This window comes from Capricornis sumatraensis, chromosome 5, assembly GCF_032405125.1.
Source record: "Capricornis sumatraensis isolate serow.1 chromosome 5, serow.2, whole genome shotgun sequence".
Lineage (NCBI taxonomy): Eukaryota > Metazoa > Chordata > Mammalia > Artiodactyla > Bovidae > Capricornis > Capricornis sumatraensis.
This window is the reverse complement of record NC_091073.1, coordinates 53,914,396-53,937,925: the sequence shown is the minus strand read 5'-3', so window position 1 is coordinate 53,937,925 and position 23,530 is coordinate 53,914,396. Positions and strand designations below refer to the sequence as shown.

The 23,530-nt window shown below is 43.4% G+C and overlaps 1 protein-coding gene across 2 annotated transcripts in view; it reads left to right on the top strand.

Annotated features, from left to right (window-relative positions):
* Positions 1 to 204: 204 nt before the first annotated feature.
* LAMB1 (laminin subunit beta 1) overlaps positions 205 to 23,530 on the top strand; it is a 76,185-nt gene continuing 52,859 nt past the window's right edge. Inside the window, exons 1-8 of one of the 2 annotated variants that reach the window (XM_068973103.1) lie at positions 205 to 331; positions 692 to 793; positions 1,820 to 1,995; positions 4,878 to 5,013; positions 8,353 to 8,426; positions 16,577 to 16,765; positions 16,856 to 16,919; positions 21,980 to 22,182. In XM_068973103.1, the coding sequence (XP_068829204.1) occupies positions 757 to 793; positions 1,820 to 1,995; positions 4,878 to 5,013; positions 8,353 to 8,426; positions 16,577 to 16,765; positions 16,856 to 16,919; positions 21,980 to 22,182 (879 nt within the window). In that variant the 5' untranslated portion in view covers positions 205 to 331; positions 692 to 756. Of the gene's footprint in view, positions 332 to 544; positions 570 to 691; positions 794 to 1,819; positions 1,996 to 4,877; positions 5,014 to 8,352; positions 8,427 to 16,576; positions 16,766 to 16,855; positions 16,920 to 21,979; positions 22,183 to 23,530 lie in introns of those variants that run through there. The other variant, XM_068973101.1, reaches the window with a different exon arrangement.

The following is a 23,530-nucleotide window of genomic DNA, read 5'->3' as shown; positions in this document are numbered from 1 at the left end:
TGAAGACATCCGAGGTCGCGCCGAGTCCGGATTCAGCAGTACAGGGGGCTTCCCCGCTTTCGCAGAAACAACCTGCCAGGTGACCCTCTTTCTAAAGGGTTAACCAGCCCACGCCTAGCGCTAGAGTTTACAGCCTTGGGCACCTCTTCGTGACTCACTCCTTATAAATGTAAATGCAGGAGCAAGCGGTAGGTCCTGACCAGCCCCCTCGCCCGCCAGGCGATCTGAACACCTACCTCCCAGACCCGCCCGAACGCCTCGGGCACCCCAGCGCACGGCTCAGGACACGCACCCGGTGGTCTCCCAGCAGCCCCGCACGGAACTGGAAGAGGTACTACCCCATCGCATCCGCAGATGCAGCCTTAAAACAAAGGAGGCGCGGGGGGAGGGTGGGACCTGAACCTCACCCCCTCCCCGCTAAGCAGGGGCCGCCCGGCCCCCTCCGCCCTGACTCCCCGTGTGCGCATGAGCAGAGGCGCCTCCCTTGGTTCCTCCCAGGGCGAAACTTTCTAATTCCCTTCTTTGGGCTCGGGGGCTGCCAGGCGCCGGGAGAGCGCTCGTCCCGCCGGGTGAGCAGGACACAGTGGCGGCGCGAGGTTACCCTCCCACCCTTCGCTTCCGTGGGAGCGGCAGGAAATGCGAGGGCCCCCTCTTCTCTGAATATTTGCCTTTTTTCTCTCCTCCTCTCTAGAAAAGAAGACTGGGAAAAACAGCCGGCGGCTCGGTGGCCGTGTCCCCTGGGCTGCAGGGACGGACATGGGGCGGCTCCAGGTGTTCGCGTTCAGTTTCTTAGGTAATTCGGAGGAAAGGGGGCACGGGGTGTGTGTGTGAAGGGGTGGGCTTGGACTTGCAGAAAGAATAAGCCAAACCGTTGGACTCAGCTTTGGGGGAAGCCTGTGGGGAGAGGGACTTGATAGAAATCTGCGTCGGGATTAATCGCCAGCGCCCTCGGTGGTGGCCGGGGACTGCATCCTGGGGTGTTTGTGCCCAGAGCTCCGGGTGCTCCCGCAGCTCCCGCTCTGGGCTTTGCATCTCCGGCCCTTTTTCGGCGGGTCTCTCCATCTCTGGGGTCAGGCTTCATGGGGTAGTGGGTTAGCTGCGAGGGCTCCTCAGAAGCCCATCCGGGAGAGTGCCTGAGCTGAGTGCAGGCTTCATCCTGGGAACAAATTGGGGCCATGTGGCTTTAATTAACCATCGCTGTTTGCCCCCGGATGGCGCCAGAAACAGCTAGATCGGGAGCTTCCCTGGAATGACGAATCGCTGAAGCCAGTCCAAAGCCTCAGGGATTGACCACTCGCCCCGTGTTCGGGACAGTGGTGTTCCCCGCTAACCCCATGATCCCCCGTCCCCGGCGAAGCGTAGGCGACCTCCGAGTCTGTGGACACACATTCACGCGTCCCCACGCTTACAAATTTCCACGCACACACTTGCACTGTCACCCAAGGATGCACAGGCTACCGTGTGCGTGCGAGTTCACATACAAGTGGGTGTGCGGCGTTTGGCCGCCTGCCTCCCTGCGCCCGAGTCCAGGAACCTCGAAGAGATGGGAGCTGCTTCCCAGGGCTGATCAGGGTGGGCGCGAGGGTAGGTGGGCTTCCTAGGAGTGATGCTCTCAGTTACTGGACAAACCTGCTGTATCTGTTTCTTTCTGAATCCTCCTCTCCACGTTCTGCCTTCCCGGCCTTACTCCATTGTGTCTCTTTCCTGTGTATCTTGCTTTTTTCCCCCCAATCTACTCTGTCTCCGCCCCCTGCTTATTCTCTTTGCCTGGGCCCGCTCCCTGCTTGTGCCCTACGCTGTCCGCCGGCGCCTTCCACAGCCCTGTGCGGAGTTGGAGTGAGCGCTCAAGAACCCGATTTCAGCTACGGCTGCGCGGAGGGCAGCTGTTACCCGGCCACAGGCGACCTTCTCATCGGCAGAGCGCAGAAGCTCTCGGTGACCTCGACCTGCGGGTTGCACAGACCCGAGCCTTACTGTATCGTCAGCCACCTCCAGGTGAGGGCAGAGAGATGGCTCCCCGCACACCTCTTCCAGTCCCCACCGAAGGGGAAGGCCTGGGGGACCCCGTATCCTGCCAGCTATCCAGATAGGAAGCTCAGCAGTCAGGGAGTCCCGGGATCAGGCTGGTAGCTCACCCCTTTGCCTCATCTCAGTTTGCACAGTTGCATCCGCCAAACATTTCCTGCCACCACTGTATAGAAAGGCAGAGCCGCAGACAGATCTTGGGGCACGTGCGCAAGCCTTGACCCAGGGTCTCCAAAAGCCCGTTTTTGTTTTTGTTTTTAAATTTTGTTTTTCAATCTTTCCCTTTTGGAAAATGTGTGTAAAAGGTGGTTTGTCCTCTTCGTTTTTTATATACTGAGTGGTGATCTTGGGTTTTCCCCAAGTCTTTCACTTGGGTAAAGGGTATTCCAGCCCTAACAAGTACCTTGCAAGGTCACTCTAATCATGGAGAAAAGCACTCCAATGTTTTTCTCTCTTCATTTGGTGCTGCTCCCATCCACCTCCATTAGCTATCAGGATCAGATGCTTGCTTTTTCAAAATGCCCTGGTTGCCATGGTACCCTGATAGAGGAGGACCAAAATGAAATTTCAGAGTGTTTTCTGTTTCTAAAAGTGGATCCAGATCGTAGATTTCAAAGGTCACGTTTTTAATAAGACTAATTTTGAAAGAAGGTGCAAAGCATAAACTACCCAGAATCAGAATCCATTTCCTTGATTTTTTTTAAGAAACTGATATCTCTGGCCTCTAAAGCAAGCATACGAGTTCAGTCTCCTGTACAGGGCAAGTTCCAAGTCAATTGCTCTAAATTTGGTCACTCTCCCTACATGTAGATCTGCCCTTCAGGAGTGGGACAGGATATTGTGTGGTTTGCATGCAGATGCCTTCAAATGGAGACACTTTTAAAAAATAGAGAGCCCATTCTGAAAACCTGATAAATTAAACCGAAGGAATGTGGTGAAGTGGATTCCACTTATTTGCTTCCAGGTTTATACAGAGATGTCTAGACTGCTTCCTCCTGATTAGAAGGGAGGCTGTAATTACACTTTTTTAAAGTTCTGGTAATTGTTCTCTGGTATTAGTTTCCTTGACTACAAGTCACCAAAGGCAGCTGATGTTACCTTTTTTAACATTAGCATGTAAATTTCACCTAAAATATTATGCTAACATTTACCTCCAAGGCCAGGACATCCTGTAAATGAATCACCAGATCCTGAAAATGGCTTTGACCAGAATGAGCACTGGACTGTTTGTCTAAAAGCGAGTAGAGCCAGACTCTCTAGTTTATACGATTAGCCATGAAATTGTGGGGCACTCTTCAGATATCAGGGCTTCCCAGTGGCTCAGTGGTAAAGAATCCTTCTTAAGTGCAGGAGACACGGATTCGATCCCTGGGTTGGGAAGATCTCCGGGAGGAGGAAACGGCAACTCACTCCAGTATTCTTGCCTGGAAAATCCCATGGATAGAGAAACCTGGCAGGCTATATAGTCCATGGGGTTGCAAAGAGTCAGACATGACCGAGCACACACGGAGGCATGCTATGCTTCAGATACAGAGCCTAAAGAAAGGAACTGGGTGTGTAATTCTCCCAAACATTGAACAGGTGGAAAACTTGAGGCAGGAATCAGAAGTATTGTGTCCAGGGTTCCCCTGCATTCCTGACTTCTGGTTTCTGTTTTTTCGTTAGTATATCTTGCCAGTCTTAAAAATCCCTTTGGGAGGAAGGTGATAACTAATGGCTAGCTAAATACATGCAAATATAGTATCGTCGGGTGATACTGTCCTTACAAGGATATCACCTTTGCTTAACAACTTGCTGACCGGAGGACCAGAGACAGATTAATCCATCCCTCATTACCAAAACATTGTTGACTGGAGTGTTTCAGTATTCACTTCCTTAACAAATTGCCAACCACAGGCATTACTTTCTGCAAAAATCCATAGGTGGATAATGTGTTAATGTTGTTTGTAAGATGTGTGTGGGGTCTCAACAGATTTCTGCCTTGGCATCATTTTCAGAATTAGTTAATTTCAGAAAAACTGGGGTAGAGAGCCCAGCCTCATGTGAAAAAGGGAACCATTAATTAAGTGATGCTGCTGTTTACAGTTCACCATGATGGAGTGCAAAGAAGGCTGTTTTGGCCGTGACTCACGTTTTAGGTAGAAGGAAAATGTTAAGCCAAAAGTTCAAAGCCGCTCTAAAACTGAAACTAGTGGTAGATTTTTCAGTTCAGGTCCTTGGCATTTTTTGACTTGGTCCCAGTTTTCAGTGCTCCCAACTTGACAGGACAGCCTGGTGTCCCCTTCCTGGATATTCTGAGCAGTTTGTGAGCTAGCCTGCACACTGCTACCATGAAATCACGGTCGGGGCAGGGGAGAAGTTAAGATGTCTTGATCTGTAGTTCCTAAAGCTTCTTAAATATATCTGACAAATACTTGGTTTCTGCCTTATATAGGTTTTGGAAAATCAGGCCAGTTGAATTGTTCTCTTTTTATTTTCAGTTTGCTTTATGTCAGCAAAAATTCTCTAAAACCTCCTCTGCATTTTGCCTCAAGAGTAAGCTTTTCCAGCTATTCATTGAGATTAAGGCTTAAGCCTAGAAATTTCATTTTGATTAAATTAATAGCTTGTGGAAACAATGGCTTCTTTTACTTTTGACCTTGAATTTGCAAGAGAAGAGGAAAATTTCAGGAGTATATCATACTCCGTTAAGTTAAAAAGTGAAAGACATGTGCTAGGTCATTTAAATAATTTTGGCACATTTGTTTTTCTTGGAGAGAGTAGGTTTTATTTTTGTATTGTGGGCTTGATTTTTGGTGTGCATGTGAGTGTGTGATTGCTTCCCAGACTCGTGAAACTATCTTTGCTTTCAGGAGGACAAAAAATGCTTCATATGCAATTCACAAGATCCTTATCATGAAACCCTCAACCCTGACAGTCATCTCATTGAAAATGTGGTCACGACATTTGCTCCAAACCGCCTTAAGATCTGGTGGCAATCCGAAAATGGTATGTGTGGTGTGGGAATAACTTCCAGGGAGTGTGATTGGTTACCTGGAAAGTGTTTACAGGCGCCTGGGTGTTTGTAATTATGATTAGTTTCTCTATCCTGGAATTATGGCCTTCGACAGATTTACTGCCCAGAGCACTGACTTCTCTTGGTAAAATCTGATCCTTCTTCTTGAAGTATGCACTTCCTGTAAGAAAGAAGTCTTTTATGTGAGACCAAAGGAGGATTTCATGGTCTTCAGCCTGAGGGGCCCTTGGGGAGTGTGGCAATGTGCTGGGGCAGTCTGGGGAGGGCATGGGAAGACCTTGCCCAACTCAGGCCGTTATCCTTCCCCAAAACAGCCATCTTTCATTTTGATCAATCCCAAAAGAAAGAGCAAAATCAGCACCCACCACCTTCCTTCCATCTAGAGAACAGTTAGTACCATGAATACACACTAGACATAATTTCTCAGACACTCAACATGGATGACGACCCTAAGTCAACTTTTCTAATGAGTGTGTGAATCCAACCCTTTTTCCTTTCTTTGCCATTTGGGTTGGGATTTAATAAATTCATCCAATATGATGTTACTATTGTGATGCAACTAAGCTCAACTTAGTTTTGCATTTGTTTCCAAGTCAAATGCTGAAATTTGGGGACTAACAGTAGAGTTAATGTGTTGTTAATAATGAGTTAACTTTATATCTTTTCTTAAAAAGCATTTATTAGAAAGGACTCTCAAAGAAGTGAATCTAAGCTTGGCCAGAGGAAGCCTGGGCACTACTAGATCCCTTTATTATGTGTTCTATGCCCAGGAAGCTTTGAGGTGCTTTGCAGTTATTTATCAGTCTGTAAAGAGGAAGCATTTTTTTGCGCCACAAGGCTTTCAAGAAAGATCCTAGTTCTCAACCAGGGATCAAACCTGGGCCCCCCTGCAGCAGAAGCATGGAGTCCTAACCACTGGACCGCCAGGGAATTCCCAGGAGGAAGTCTCTTCATAGACTTACTTCTAATTGATTATGAAATTATACATGCTTTCTACTATTGATTTCTAGGGAAGGTTGATTATTCATTGGTAAGCTTTGGGACTCCATTGGTTATCAGCTTGATTGAGATAGACTAGATGTCAGAAAGCAATTTATCAGTTAAAGCCTTGTTAATTCTTATAGGAGGGTATCTGAGTTGAGAGTTCAGGGTAAAAGAGAAGTTTCTGTAAATCTGCACTTGAGTCACAGGGGACTTGTGAAATAGCATAGATCTGATTACAAATGTGGGACCTATCTCACTGTCCACATTTTTCCAGTGAGACCGAAAGACAGTTAGGAGGATGCCTTGGGAATTCCCTGGCAGTCCAGTGGTTAGGATTCCATGGTTTCACTGCTGATGGCACAGGGTTCAGTCCCTAGTCAGGGAACTAACATCCCTGCTAACTAGGTGCAGTGTGGTGCGGCCAAAGAAAAGACAAAAGGGTGCCTCAACATCAGTATCAAGTTGATAGACAATAAAATAGTTCATCAAATTCTGGTTACGTCAGGTGTTAATCATTTCCACAACTCTGAGTTTGTGGGACAAGAGAGGACAAAGTCCTGAAGGAAGGGATTTTCAAACCAAGGGGCTTTAGAGCTCTGTCACTGTTATAAGAGATTAGATAGGATTAGATGGATGGAACTTCCTCTTTAGAAAGTCAGACAGATTGTTACTGTCTCCTATCATCTCTCTGCTGTCTGATAGTTCGCAATTGAGGAGTTTCTTGATGAATGTGATTTTTATCTATTTTCTGTGTGTTTTATCCAAGTTGAGCTTTACATGATGCATTAAATTACCAGTGCTCAGGCCCAGAAACGGGCTTGGAATGTGCAGCTGCTTTTAACTTAGCCTTCATGCTTTATTCCCAGATCTGACCATACACCATACACCATAAAAGAATGATCTTGGTTCTTTTCTCCATGGATTTTTCTTCCCATATTTAAAAAAAAAACCTGTAGCACTTTATCAGGTTAGGAATCTAAAATGGAATGTGCTTTTCAAACCCACATCGGCAGATACATTCTTATGTTACAGAACTGGTCCTAGTCTTGCTCTGACTTTACATTATTTCGTTATCTCTTCATTTTAAACAAATAGTTCAGGTACTTAAAAGCCTGGGAAGGGAGAGACAGACAGTTGCTTAGCTAACATGTTGCTCAGAAAGAAACCTCGAGAGTCGATTTGTAATATGGCTCTTTTTCAGAAGTTAGATAAGGTTTGCAATATGGTTCTTTCTCAGAAGTTAGATAAGGTTAGTTAGCATGACGATACTGTTTTTCTTTAACATTCCAACTAACTCATATCCGTTCCAGTGACTACTTTCCCTCCCTCCCCCACCCCCACCCCCAATTGACTTGGCTGTTTTCCAGTGGGAGAGTTTATTTCAAAAGTCTTACTGATTTCCTGAAAATACACCAGGCTGTGACATGATTCATTCTGACACATTCCTGTCTTTCTGCATTTAAGACTTCTCTTGCTCCGGAAGCTGAACCCCCAAAAGCTCTCTGGAGCACAGGAAACTGTGGAAAGGTCTCCTTCACCAAACAGGCAGGCCCGAGGGCCCAGGGGATTGTGGAGGAGGTGCTGTCCATCCCTGGAATTCCAGTGGCCTTTTTAGCCTTTTAACGTGGGATGACTTGACCCCCAGGGCATAGTGCAAAGGCTCATTTGTTTGTTCAGGCTTTCCCCTGAAAGGGAAGATGTTAGTATTTGTTCTGGGGCAGTTTATTTATTTGACCCATTCTTTGTCTCTTTGGCATTATTTCTCCATTGTGGCAATGCACCCAAAGACTTCTCCATCAGGGATAGGTTTTTCTAAATTGGAGCGTAACTCACATTCGTGGTGGACTCCTGTTTTCTTTGCTGCTGCATAGAAACAAAAAGGAATATTTGTGTTTAGACTGGATTGTGTCCCTGTGCTTTAGACTGCAGAGCTGAACCCCTACTGTGCACAGGAAATGCCCCCTCTCATTTCCCCTTTGAGAGTCCCTTGGCTTAGAGAGTTGGAAAGACTTTTCAGTTTTCACTAAGCAAAGGATGTCTTTCTTGACAGCAACTAAAGGCATTCCGCCAGATGTCTTGTTCCAGGGAGCACATTCAATACGTTGAACTCCAGAATGATTTGTGACCAACTGAAGAGTCATTCTGAGATGTGCTTTATCACCTCAATCAAGCCAGGGGGTTATTATCTTAGCTTCAGATTAAGGTGGACTGCAGAGAGAATTTCTATGAGGAGCATAAAGATAGTTGAAGAGAATAGACTCAATTGTTCACAGATGTTCTTGTTTACCTTGCTATTTCCTTTTGTCTTTTTAAAAAATATCCTATAGGTGTGGAGAATGTCACTATCCAACTGGATTTGGAAGCAGAATTTCATTTCACTCATCTCATCATGACCTTCAAGGTAAGGAATCTCTCTCTTTTTCAGAAATGAGAGCATTGTGTAATTCCGCCTTTCAGAATGGATAGCTGTTGTGAGTTGGCCTAAGTGGGAACCTAAACATTATTGTTGCTATAAATTAGGATAATTGAGCAGCTTTTAAACATGGGCATGGATAACTACACTTAACAGATACTCTGTCTTTGTGGCAATAAGTAGAGAGAGGCACTGTTCTATGATTCGACTGTAAACTTTTAATTAGATATCTGTTAATTTCCCCATGGAGAGAGACAGCTTTGACTCACTCCCAAACCACAGTAAAACATCTGGAGAGTAAATCCCTGCTCCCTTGGGTTGATATTTTAATGCTGACTTTGGTAACTGGAAAGGAAGTGTGTTATCTTTAGTTTTCAAGGTTTTGCAAAATTTGTGGGAACGGCTTTACAGTTCTTTAAGAAATGTGCCTGCTTTCTTCAGTGTGGATGTTTTTCCCATCCTTTTTCTTTGAGAGATGTAAAATGACTCCAGGACTAAGGAATGGCTCTGTACAAAGTCTCTTTGTTTCTTCTTAAGCAGCTGCCTGGAAATGACAGGCTTCATATGGCTTAAAGTACATGTTGGTGCACACAAAACCCATAATTTACTTATTGCTTCTCAGATTAAAATCACTTTTGAATCGTTTTCTGTTGGGCATGGGGGCCTTATCTCTACCCTTGGAGGTTTTGGAAAAGGTGCCCATGGTAGATTTGATTTACCGTGTGGGCAGGTAACCACTAAAGTCTTGCTTGTGTCCTCTGCGTGAGCCTGGGAGGCCTAGGGTCAAATGTGTCTAGGAGAGATGCTGGGCTGTCCCCAGGCCTGGGTTCATCCCCTCGCTTCTCCCCAGGAACCCACTCTTGCTGCTTGGAGAAAGGGTAGGGGGAAGGTTTACACTGTGACACCTGCTCCTGTGAGGTGCAGGAGGACTTCCCCTAAATCACTTTGTTCCTTCATTGGCCATGAGCTCAACCTGGCAGTTAGAATTAAGACTCAGCCTCAGATGTTGTCTGCATGTTGTTGTTCAGTTGCTCAGTTGTGTCCGACTGTTTGCATCCCCATGGACTATAGCCCATCAGGCTGAGGATTGAACCCTCTGTCCATGGAATTTTCCAGGCAAGAATACTGGAGTGGGTTGCCCTGCCCGCCTTCAGGAGAATCTTCCCAACCCAGGGATTGAACCCGTTTTTCCTGAGTTGGCAGGTGGATTCTTTACCACTAGTGCCCCCTGGGAAGCCCAAGGGAAGAAGGTGTACTTGCAAATAACTTGATACAAGGCAAGATGTGCTCACTGCTATAGCAGAAGTTCAGACAATGTACATCAGCATGGAGGATGGGGAGATTCATTTTAGCCTGGAATAAAGGAGAAAGCTTTACAAGGAAAGGACTGTGATTGCGCTTGACCTGGGTCAGGAAGAGTGAGCAGGATTTTAGGAGGAAGAGGTAGAAGAAAAGGCCTTCTTGACAGAGGAAAAGGCCTTCTCTCTCTGTCTCAGTGGGACAGTCTGGACAGAGTTTGTTCAGCACGTACTATGTAGACATGGCTTGAATGTCTACACTTGGGCTAGTGAGGGGACCAACAGGAAGTAAGACTATAGCCAGAAGGACCTTGCTTCCTTCCTGAGGAGTGTGAACTTTACTGGAGATGGGGAGCCATGGACAGGAAATGAGACCTGTGTTTCAGGAAATGAGGGAGCCAAGAGGAAAAGCAAAGGAGAGCCTGGGGCACGGAGAAGAGAAGGCATAGGGGCAGGGGGCTCTCAGGGTCCGTGGTAAGGGGGAGCTGACTTAGGCAGGGCTGTGGTTCTCAACTAGGAGGGAGTCACCTCCTGCAACTGGCGTCCTGGCAGTCTGACGTGGAGAGCTTTTTCTAATCATACATCACCCCTTGCTGCCATACTCTGCTACCCTCTGCAACTGCTAACTTTGAGAGTCATTACCCAGAGGAGCCTCCGTTTCCTAAGGGAGTCAAAGGTTGAAATATGAACTGGAGAAAGATTAGAAGCAGAACAGCAGAAGGCAGGGTTAGGAAAGGGATGAATCAAAGATTCCTGAGATGTCCGAGCTGGGGAACCTGGAGGCTGCTGATACCATTAAGAGTGGTGAGGACAGGAAGGGGATGAGGATGAAGAGTGTGTTTATTCCTTTTTAAAATTTATTTTATTCAGCTATAGTTGATTTACAGTGTTGTGCTATACAACAAATGACTCAGGTATATATATGCACATTCTTTTTCATATTCTTTTCCATTATGGTTTATTGCAGAATATTGAATATAGTTTCCAGTGCTATAGAGTAGAACCTTATTTATTTGGGTAGCATTTCCCTTTTCCACTGGCAGCTTCCTGACCCAGGGATTGAACCTAGGTCTTCTGCACTGTAGGCAGATTCTTTACCTTCTGAGCCACCAGGAAGTGTGACAGACTCAGTTGTGTCTGACTCTTTGTGACCTCATAGACTATGGACTGTCAGGCTTCACTGTCCATGGGATTCTCCGGGCAACAATACTGGAGTGGGTTACCATTCCCTTCTCCAGGGGATCTTCGCAACCCAGCGATTGAACCTGAGTCTCCTCCATTGCAGGCAGATTCTTTACTGTCTGAGCTACGAGGGAAGCCCACATAGGAGCTACATCTGCTAATCCCAAACTCCCAATTTATCCCTCCCGCCTTGGCATCCGAAAGTCTGTTCTCTGTCTCTGTGAGTCTGTTTCATAGATATGTTCATTTGTGTCATATTTTAAATTCCATACAGTAAGTCACATATGTACCAACAAGATCTATTTTGAGAGCTCATAGGTCCAGTTTATTCGTAAGACCAACAAAGTTAGCCTAGGTACCTAACTAACACAATCAGCTGTGTAATACTGTGCTGTAATTGGTTTATCATACTTTTCACACAAATGATACATAAAAAACAAGCCAACACAAAAAATAAAGAAAACATTTTTAATTTTACAATACTTTGGAAAGTACAGTAGTACAGTACAACAGTTGACCTCTAGGGGCTGGCATCAAGGGAACAGAGAGAAGAGTTACCAACTGGAGGAGGGAAGGGAGGTGGGAGATGGTAGAGCTAAAGGGTCGTCAACAAGGAGGACGGAGGGCAAGCCGGGATTTCACCCACGCCTGATGTTGATGGCACAGGTTCTGGCTCCTTGCTGGATCCGATTCTGTCTAGTCTCTTGAAGAAAACAGATCCAGTGATGTCTGGGTAGTAGCATGTTCACATCTTTGAAAATTCCGAACTTGAAGGTTCATATGTAGGGGACTTACTGTGTAGGTGATATGATATGGTATTTGTCTTTCTCTGTTGCACTTAGTATGATAACCTCTAGTCCATCCGTGTTGCTAAAATGGCATTTTTCCACTCTTTTTACGGCTGAGTAGCCTTCCATTGTGTACATGTACCACATCTGTATCCATTCGTCTGCAGACGGACATTTAGGTTGTCTCCATGTCTTGGTTATTATAAATAGTGCTGATGTGAACATCTTTTCGAATTACAGTCTGGATACAGGCCCAGGCTTGGGACTGCTGGATTATATGAGAACGTTTTCAGGGAGATAGATGCTTACTAACTGGATTGGATTTTCTTAGGCTTGCATAATCTAGTTAGCATATTGACAGTCTGTTTTTGTACATAGCCAGACGTTTCCAAGCTCACAGCTTTTTTATTTAGTATAAATTCAGAGACAGCTCTGCAGCAGTGTGAGGCCTGAGAAGGTCAATGACTCAGCGAACAGCACAGAAAGACTTCCCTTCTGTAGGTAAAATGCGTTGTCCTGGTTTCCAGCAGCTTCCTAACCTCACAGGAAATTGGCCTTTTGGGACTTGGAAGGTTCCAGAAGGGAGGAATAAGGAAGCACAGCCAGGACGGCTGTAAGGCTCCCTTGCAACATACAGACATCAGGCTAGTCTGTCTCCAGGTGTCACCACCCAGGAGGTGTGTCCTGTGGGAGGGTTTGCTGTGGTTCAGTTAGTTATTGGGGTTTTCTCCCCTTTATTTTAAAATTCTTAGCCTAATACTCTCTCAGGTTTAATATAAAGTATCATTTCCTTATATTTCTGAACAGGTAAAAAATAAATTAAGCCTGAACAACTAGTAAATACATGAGTCAAAGAATCTATCAAAATATGACTTTCCATTTCCTTATCCTTGTCTCCTTTAATCAGTGAGAAAGACCGTCAAGATTATTAAGGAAGGTGCAAGGAGATCTGGGCATGTACTAATTTTCACTTTAGTTGTCACCCAGATTTTATTTTTTTTAATTTTTTTTATGATCCTGTTCAAGTTCTTGGTCATCTTGGCCTGCAGCATTTGATCTCTCTGAAAAAAATTTTCATTTTAATATAATTTTTAAAGGTCACTCTCCAGTAACAGTTATTACAAAATATTGGCTATATTCCCTGTGTTGTACAATACATCCTCAAACCTATCTAACACCCAACAGTTTGTGCCTCCCAGTCCCCAGCCTCTACATTGCCCCTCCTCTGCTCCCCACTGGTAACCACTAGTTTGTTCTCTATGAGTCAAGCACTGGTTGGAATTCAGAAGTGCCTTTGTTCGGATTCTGTTTGCTGAGTCAGCTTACCTTTCATTCATCACTGTTGACGCATTTGCTTATTTTAAAGGTTCATTTTGTTTCATTTCATATTTCCGGTTGTCCCTGTTTACCACAACCTCCTAAACCTCCGTCCTGCTTGTTTCCAGAATTCTTGTCCTTTTCCTCCTTCTGACATCCATTTTTCAGGCTGCTATTACACCAGTAAGCAGAGAGGCAGAAAAGATCTTCATTCAGCCTGGATTTGATAGGTCTTCACTCAGCCTCAGTCGAAGTCTCTCTGCCAATAGCTGGCGAGTTAGGTGATCACTCTGAGCCGTCATTTCCTCATCTGTCAGACAGATGTGTTGGGAAGGTGTGTTAGTGTGCTAGGACTGCCATAGCGAACCGCACAGACTGGGTGACTTAGACAACAGAAATGTATTTTCTCAGGGTTCTGGAGGCATGTAGTCTGAGATGAAGGTGTCAGTAGAGTTGGTTTCTTCTGTGGCTTCTTTCTCTCCTTGGCTTTGTACACGACTTTCTTTCTCCCTATGTCCTAATATCTTCTTCAAAGACATCAGTCGTATGGGATTAGGGCCTACTCCAATGACCTCATTTTACTTTCAGTTCAGTTCAGTCGCTCAGTCATGTCCGACTCTTCGTGACCCCATGGACTGCAGCACACCAGGCCTCCCTGTACGTTGCCAACTCCTGGAGCTTACTCAAACTCACGTCCATTGAGTAGGTGATGCCATCCAACCCTCTCATCCTCTGTCCTCTTCTCCTCATGCCTTCAATCTTTCCCAGCATCAGGGTCTTTTCAAATGAGTCAGTTCTTCACATCAGGTGGCCAAAGTATTGAAGTTTCAGCTTCAGCATCAGTTCTTCCAATGAATATTCAGGAATGATTTCCTTTAGGATGGACTGGTTGGATATCCTTGCAGTCCAAGGGACTCTGAAGAGTCTCCTCCAATACCACTGTTCAAAAGCATCAGTTCTTTGGTGCTCAGCTTTCTTTATAGTCCAACTCTCACATCCATACATGACTACTGGAAAAACCATAACTTTGATTAGATGAACCTTTGTGGGCAAAGTAATGTCTCTGCTTTTTAATATGCTGTCTAGTTTGGTCATAGCTTCTGTTCCAAGAAGCAAGTATCTTTTAATTTCACGGCTACAGTCACCATCTGCAGTGATTTTGGAGCCCAAGAAAATAAAGTCTGTCACTGTTTCCACTATTTCCCCATCTATTTGCCATGATTACCCTTTTAGAGACCCTTGTTATTGTTCAGCAGCTACGTCCAACTTTTTGTGACCCCATGGACTGCAGCACACCAGGCTTCCCTGTCCTCCACTATTTCCCAGAGTTTGCTCAAACTCATGTCCATTGAGTTGGTGATGCCATCCAACCATCTATTCACTGTCGCCCCCTTCTCCTCTTGCCATCAATCTTTCCCAACATTAGGGTCTTTTCCAATGAGTTGGCTGTTCATATCAGGTGGCCAAAGTACTCGTGCTTCAGCATCAGTGCTTCCAGTGAATATGGAAGGTTGATTTCCTTTAGGATTGACTGGTTTGATCTCCTGCTGTCCAAGGGACTCTCAAGTCTTCTCCAGTACGACAGTTTGAAAGCACCAATTCTTTGGCGCTTAGCTTTTTTTACAGTCCAACTCTCACATCCATACATGAATACTGGAAAACCCATAGCTTTGACTAGATGGACCTTTGTTGGCAAAGTGATGTCTCTGCTTTTTAATATGCTGTCTAGGTTTATCATAGCTTTTCTTCCAAGGAGCAAACATCTTTTAATTTTGTGGCTGCACATACCATCTGCAGTGATTTTTGGAGCCAAAGCAAATAAAATCAGTCACGGTTTCCACTTTTTCCACATTTATTTGCCATGAAGTGATGGGACCAGATGCCATGATCTTAGTTTTTGGAATGTTGAGTTCTAAGCCAGCTTTTTACTCTCCTCTTTCATCCCCATCAGGAAGCTCTTTAGTTCCTCTTCACTTTCTGCCGCTAGAGTGGAACAATCTGCATATCTAACGTTGTTATTTCTCCCCACAATTTTAATTCCAGCTTGTGAGTCATTCAGCCTGGCATTTAGCATCACACACTGCATATAAGTTAAATAAGCAGGGTGACAATATACAGCCTTGATGTACTCCTTTTCTAATTTTGAACCAGTCCATTTTACCATGTCCAGTTCTAACTGTTGCTTCTTGATCTGCACACAGATTTCTCAGGAGACAGGTAAGGTGGTCTGATATTCCCATCTTTTGAAGAATTTTCCACAGTTTGCTGTAATCTACAAAATCAAAGGCTTTAGCGTAGTTAATGAAGCAGAAGTAGATGTTTTTCTGGAATTCCCTTGCTTTCTCTATGATAAGATATTGACAGTTTGATCTCTGGTTCCTATACCTTTTCTAAATCTAGCCTGTACATCTGGAATTTCTCTGTTCACATACTGCTGAAGCCTAGCTTGAAGGATTTTGAGCATTATGTTGCTAACATGAGAAATGAATGCAGTTGTACAGTAAATTGAACTTTCTTTGGCACTGCCTTTCTTTGGGATTGGAATGAAAACTGACCTTTTCCAGTCCTGTGGCCATTGCTGAGTTTTCCAAATTTGCTGGCATATTGCATGCAGCACTTTAACAGCACCATCTTTTAAGATTTTAAATAGCTTAGCTGGGATTCCATCACCTCCACTAGCTTTGGTCGGAGTAATGTTTCCTAAGACCCACATGACTTCACAGTCCAGGATGTCTAGTTCTAGGTGAGTGACCACACCTAGTAATGTTTCCAAAGTTCATCCATGTCATAGGAAGTGTCTGAATTTCAATTCTATTTATTGCCAAATAATAATAGTCCACTGCTTATGTGTATCAGCTTTTGCATATCCATTGTCCATTGATGGACCCTTGAGTGACTTCTACTTGTTGGTAATTATGAATAATGCTTCTCTGAATGTTCATGTATGAGAGTCATCTGAGTCCCTGCTTTCAGTTACTTTGGGGTGTGTAGCTAGAATTTCGGGGTTCTCTAGCTTCTTGCGTTAGTAATTCCTTCCCCTTGTTTTTCCAAAGCACACTGCATGTGACTCTACTATAGAGTGTGATGGATATTTTTGCAAATGATTTCTACCCATTCCTGGACCTTATTGGATGAGGTACAGCACTTAGACCACTGTCTGGTACTGAGTAGCTGTCATTACACATCTACTGAATGATTAAATGACGGCATGAAGGAACAAGCACTCAGCCTCAGCTGTCACGTCATGGGCATGGTGGCTCAATGCGCCGAAACTTATCTGCACTAAGGCCTGTTTATAATCAGCTTCTAAAGAGAAACAGCTTACTAGTCTCTAGTAGGGTGGGAGAAAGTGCAATATTTAGAGGCGAGACACTTTTCCTGCAAGAGGCTCCATGGAACAGCTTGAAGTATTTGAAATCCAGCCACAGTGAAATACCAGCCACATGCAGTCAGGGTTTGTGGCACACTGTTGAGTGATATTTTCCTCTGGGATTTAAAAAAATATAGATAACCAATAAAAGCATGCAGTGAGTCTCTTCCACCCTGCCTTTAGACATTCCGTCCAGCTGCTATGCTGATAGAACGGTCGTCCGACTTTGGAAAAACCTGGGGTGTATACAGATACTTTGCCTATGACTGTGAGAGCTCATTTCCCGGCATTTCCACCGGCCCCATGAAGAAAGTTGACGATATAATTTGTGATTCCCGATATTCTGATATTGAGCCCTCAACGGAAGGAGAGGTTTGTTTATACTTTTTATTTTCCATGCTATTTACAAATCCAGTTTTTGATAGTAGCAAAAATATCAATTACTCTTATGTCTATTTTTAGGTGATTTTTCGTGCTTTAGATCCTGCTTTCAGAATAGAAGATCCTTACAGTCCAAGGATACAGAGTAAGCCTGTTTTCAAATAAAAGCTTGGATGGAAAATAGCAATCATGGGAGAAAGTTTACCCAGACCACTGCTACCCAGAATCTAAATACTCAGTGCTAAATCCACCCTCTTCATTTCCTTCTTTTTCTGCAGTGCTCTACCAGAAGCTCTTGAAATTGGCAATAATCAAAGTCCTCACTGACAGGAACATATTTTGATAAGAGTAAAAGGTTGATATCATAAGTCCTCAAACCATTATGCTGGTCATATAATACCTTATTTACTTTTTTGTTCCCTCTCTCTCTCTCTCTCTCTCCATATATATATATATATATATATATATATATATATATATATATATGTATGTATGTATGTATGTATGTATGTATGTATATAAAAATAATGTACGTGTGCTAAGTTTCTTCAGTCATGTCCAACTCCTTGCGACCCTGTGGACTATAACCCACCAGGCTTCTCTGTCCATGGGATTCTCCAGACAAGAATACTGGAGTGGATTGCCATGCCCTCTTCTAAGGAACCTTCCCGACTCAGGGATCAAACCCAAAGCTCTTAAGTTCTCCTGAATTGGTAGGCGGGTTCTTTACCACTAGTACCAACTGGAAAGTCATATATGATATGTGTGTGTGATACATTAATATATATCCTATGTATTATGTGTATACATATATAATTATGTCTATGTATAATTAAGGCTTCCCTGGTGACTCACCTGGTAAACCATCTGCCTACTAATGCAGGGAGACAAGAGACATGAGTTCAATCCCTGGGTTGGAAAGAGACCCTGGAGAAGGAAATGGCAACCTGCTCCAGTATTCTTACCTAGAAAATTCCACAGATAGAGGAACCCATGGGTTTGCAGAGTTAGACATGACTGAGCTAACATGCATAATTAAGGTACAGGCTAGCTTCCCTGGCAGTTCAGTCAGTAAACAGTCTGCCTTTAATGCAGGAGACCTGGGTTCAAACCCTGGGTTGGGAAAATCCTCTGGAGAAGGGAATGGCAACCCACTCCAGTATTCTTGCCTGGAGAATCCCATGGACAGAGGAGCGTGGTGGGCTATAGTCCATAGGGTTGCAAAGAGTCGAACACGACTGAGTGATTTTAACTTTCACTTTCACTTTTAGGATGTTGCTAACAAAGTGTCCCCCAAAATGCAGTGTCTCAAACAAAAAAGTTTATTTCTCTCTCACAGAATCACCCAGAGGGATTTCCAGATAAAGTACTGTTCACCTGCCACAAGCAAGCAGTCTTACCAGATAAAATACAGGCTGAAACCCTGTTCAATATGAATTTTCAGACAAATGATAAATTATTTTTTAGCATAACTATATCCCCTGTAATATATGTGACTAGTGTGAGCATATTTCATGCAATATTTGTGGGTGAGGAAAACCATGTCTTATGTGATATTTGGTTCATATTTGTACCAAAATGATTAGTTGTTTATCTGAAATTCAAATGTAACTGAGCACCTTGTATTTTTATTGCTAAATCTGGCACTTCTAAGCCATTAGATCACCCAGGTTCCCAAGTTCCCTCTGGCTTATAGTCTGTGTCCACATGGTCAGACTTGGATAAACCCCACCTTGTCCTTGTACCAACCTGCAAGAGGGGCAAGTGAAAGGCAAGTGGCTTAGAAGCCATACATCACATCCATTCACACGCCATTGGGCAAAGTAGTCCCCTGGCTACACTGCAGGAGATGCTGGGAAACCTCTCTAGCCGGTGGCTGTGTGGCCAGGGCTGTTATTGTCAGAGGAAGAAGAAAAGAAAGAATCCTAGGGGAAATCATAAGTCTCAACCTTGCTCAATATGCTCAATGAGGGTTGTAGTTCCATTTTCCAGATGAGTCAACTGAGGCTCAGAGGGTTGGACTAATACGCGTAAAGTGACTTGGCTGTTTAATGTCGGATCCTAAACGTTCTTGTTATGACTCTCAGTTCAGAGGGCTTCCCATTGTTCAGTAACCATGCTTATGTCTTCACAAAAATACATTTTGATCTTCTTGGGAGGCAGAATGCACTAATTAAAAGAATGGGCTTTGGAGTCCAACAGAGCTGGGTTTAAGTTCTAGCTCCAGTGTATTCTGTGATCTTAGGTAAGGAATTTATGTAAAACTTTTCTTAGTCTTTATTTTTTCATCTGTAAATGGAGATAGTGATATTGACCTTATGGTTGCTGTGGAAGGAAAATGAGTTAATAAATATAAATGACACATAGAAAGTGCTGGATCCGTGAAGCTGTTGCCGCTCTTGATGCTGCCTTCAGCTGTCACTCAGACCTTTTCTAGACTGGGTCCCACACCTCAGAGCGAAGGGGAGGCTCCCCCTCTCCAGCTGCTCAGGTGCAGTCAGTTGAGCAGAGGTGGGGCAGGGTCTTGCTGGTCTTCCCCTAATTTGAACCAAGGCCGCATGACACACGCACACACCCTTAACCCCCCAACTCACTGCATGAAAGAGTAGAATTGGAGGACTCCAGGGAAGATTGCCAAGAAAGTACTATTTCCCCACTCAAATTAATTTTACAAGTGGCCCAGATCATCTCTGGTCCAGAATTTATTCATCCTATCATCAAACACATTTTTTACATTTTTAAATTTTATTAAAAAAAATTTTTTATTGGAGTACAGTTGGTTGACCATGTTGTATTAGTTTTAGGTGTACAGCAAAGTGTTTCGGATATACATATATTCATTATTTTCCAGATTGTTTTCTCATATAGGTTATCCCAGAATATTGAGTAGAGTTCCTTCTGCTATATACAATAAGTCCTTGTTGGTTATCTGTCTTATATACAGCAGTGTGTGCATGTTAATCCCAAGCTCCTGATTTAGCTCTCCTTCCCCCCGCCCCGCCATGTTTCGCTTTGATAACCATAAATTTGTTTTCAAAATCTATAAATCTTTCTGTTTTGTAAATAAGTTCATTTGGATCAGTTTTTAAAATTAGTTTCCACATATAAGTGATATCCTGTCACTTAGTATAATATCAAATATTTAATGGCACATTCAGCCTTGTGTCATTTCTAAGTGCTCTGGGAGACCTGTGCTCCCTGTTATCAAAATCCAGTTGCGAGAAGTGTCTGAAGAAGTTCCTTGACCAACACCTCCTGGGTCTTTCAAAGGACTCTAAGTTTGTTCCTTTTGGGCGGTACTTGTTTTACTCGGGGAATGTGCTGCCATTAGAATTCTGTTGTGTTTGGCTGTTCAATGGCATCAGAAAACCTATTTCTATATTAAACAAGCATCCATTGTAACAGATCACGCTTTGGATTTACTTTGTGATCAAGGGAACAATATCTCTTTAGCTGTCCCTATTGTTTGAGTCCTCGAAGACTCACTTCAAAAGTGATTGTGCCTCTTAAAACAGCAGTCAATTTGAGCCTTAGATGTGATTAAATATGGCAGGAGAGCTCGAAGGGAGCACAGTTGCTCTTCTGAGGACTTCCACAGAGATCAGCTCAAGGGTTTCTAAATACTCCAGCTGCTCTTCAAGTTTGTTTTTTGGCCTCTTGTCAATAGGCACTTGTGCTCATTCTGTGCAGGAGAAAATGCTGGCATTCAGAAATTCCATTCAGCGAAGTAGTACCACAATTTCTCTGTTTAGTTTTTGCTTTTACAAAGAGCCTAAGTTGAATGCATGGCTTCATAGACTTTCTCTTTCAACCCACAGCTATTTCTATAGTCTTCATTGTACACTGTCCATACGTTGTAAGTATTTAAAATTGTATCTAGGCTTTGAAAGTATCTGATGTATTGGGCTAATGCCCCATTGTCCTGTGTTGTAAATTGTAAGAATCCATCGACAGAAATGAAAGGAAAGCTTAGAAGCAGTTTCAGGCTATGGAGCTAAAAGGGGAGGGCAGGTAGACTGTTTTAGTAATTCATGTTTAGCAACTTAGTGATTAATGAAAATACTGATGGAGAAGGCTATATGACTGTTGGTTTATCAAGTTACTAGAGAATGTAATTGACTGCCCTGCTTCTGTGATAAGCATTGGTCTATAAATCCAGGAAAAGGAAGGAAAGTTCAAATAAGAGACATTTCCCTACAAGAACCTCTATTTAGGAAAGCAGTCTGCCCCAACATCCCAATACTAAACTCCTTTATCTTCATGCTGCTGCTGCTAAGTCACCTAAGTCATGTCAGGCTCGTAATTATATTGGTAAATTGTATTGTAAAACAAGGACCAAAAAAGTTGTGGATTGTAATGGTGCTTCAAAACTTGTTTGAGATAGTCAGTCCCTTGATTATGGTTATCTTATCATGTCAAATTGATTTTAGTAACTTGTGTTTCATCTGATTGGTGGGAAATTTCAGGTAGCATTTTTTCCTCCAGAAATAAACACAAACATGTTTTCTAACTATCTTAGAATAATAATGACAATTAGGGTGCTTTGATAAATTCTTTCCCACCTAAATGGAGTTTTCTGATTTTGAGACTAACACTAATTGCTGTGGGAACCAGATGGTATTGCAGTAGTTTAGAGTACTGTGTGCCAGTGGCTTCTGGCAAGCATGCAACTGCATTCTTAAATTTCTCTACTTTCACACTTCTTTCTACAACATCAGTCTGCCAACAAATCCATCACAGAATAGATGTTCTTGTTAAATGGTGATGAGAAGGGAGTAACCTTTCTTCCAGAGACTGTCACTTTAGGCTAAACTTTATTATTACATGCATCTAAATCATGAAACGAAAGTAAACTTTACATAAGCTATTTTTATTTGTCATGTGTTTCTATAAAGAAGAAAAAGTGAAAGTGAAAGTGAAGTTGCTCAGTCGTGTCCGACTCTTTGCAACCCCATGGACTAGTAGCCTACCAGGCTCCTCCCTCCATGGGATTCTCCAGGCAAGAGTACTGGAGTGGGCTGCCATTTCCTTCTCTAGGGGATCTTCCCGACTCAGGGATCGAACCCCGGTCTCCTGCATTCCAGGCAGACGCTTTAACCTCTGAGCCACCAGGGAAGCCCCATAAAGAAGAAAGGTGTTGTCTTAATTGCAAACAAAGTCTTGTTTCTTTGATCAAACTTTTCATCTTCTTGGTGACCTTCGTAGATCTCTTAAAAATTACCAACTTGAGGATCAAGTTTGTGAAACTACATACTTTGGGAGATAACCTTTTGGATTCCAGAATGGAAATCAGAGAAAAGTATTATTACGCGGTTTACGATATGGTGGTTCGAGGAAACTGCTTCTGCTATGGCCACGCCAGCGAGTGTGCCCCGGTGGACGGAGTCAATGAAGAAGTAGAAGGAATGGTAAGTACATGCTCCAGGCAGCCTTCTCCTTTGTACAGGTGATTCTTAAAAGCAAACTGAAGCTAGTCTTAGCGTAAGCCTTTTTATTTTGAGTTTTGAGTTTGTCCAGACTTCCCTTTAAATTTAATAGCCTTTAGTACCATTCCAGTGGTTGATTTTTTTCATTTTCTGTTTGCTGATTTTCTTGGACTGCAAGAATGTGAGGACTACTCGTTTCACAAGCACTGAATTAATTTTTGAAAATTGTGGCTGCAGACTGCCTCTATGGTAGACATTTTATACAACAAGGATTAAAAACTTTTCTCAACTGACAGTCCCATCTTGAGGGAAGATTAAAAACCACAAGCATTCCAGCCTTCATGCCAGAAACCATAAATTGACACCAGCCCAGAGAAACTGGAAATTTGAACCTAGAACCACGGGATACCATTTAGGAGTCAATGGACTTTGTATCTCGATCTTCAAGTTTCATTCTTTTCCCACTTTTATGTTGTATTTTCAAATTTTTAAAATTAGTTTTAATCGGCGTTTACTTGCTTTTCAATGTTCTACTGTGCAGCAAAGTGCATCAACTACATGTGTATATATATACACACGTGCGTGTGCGCTAAGGTGTTTCAGTTGTGTCAGATTCTTTGTGACCCCATGTGATCCTCTGTCTGTGGAATTCTCTAGGCAAGAATACTAGAGTGGGTTGGTATGCCCTCCGTGTGTGTGTGTGTGTGTGTGTGTGTGTGTGTGTGTGTGTGTATTTCCCCTCATTTTTCGATTTCCTTCCCATTTTGGTCACCACAGAGCACTGAGTAGAGTTCCCTGTGCTATCCAGTAGGTTCTCCTTAGTTATCTGTTCCATACATAGGGTCAGTAGTGTGTATATGTCAATCCCAACCTCCCAATTCATCCTACCACTCCTCCCTGGTTTCCATACCTTTGTCCTCTGCCTCTATTTCTGTTTTGCAAATAAGATTACCTATACTATTTTTCTGGATTCCACATATATGCATTAATATATGATAATTGTTTTTCTCTGAGTTTTCAAATTATGTAATTTTAAAAGGGGGGACTTGGATACTTGCCCGATGGATAAAGTTAGGGTGTTTTTCCAGTTTCTAAATGAATTGATAATTCCTGTTAGAAGAGACCAGAGTTTCAGTCTTTTGCCAAAGGGCCTTGAGTAAGTACATGGCAAATGGAAATTCACATCTCGCTCTCCTGACTGTGCACCAGGGCCTCCACTGGACCATGGGCCTCACTTCTGGATGTATGGTGTGCCTTGCTTAGTTGCTGTTGACCTTTTCAAAGAGTGTTAGTCCTCACCTAAAAAGGTGAAGATGCAGGAATGAGTGTG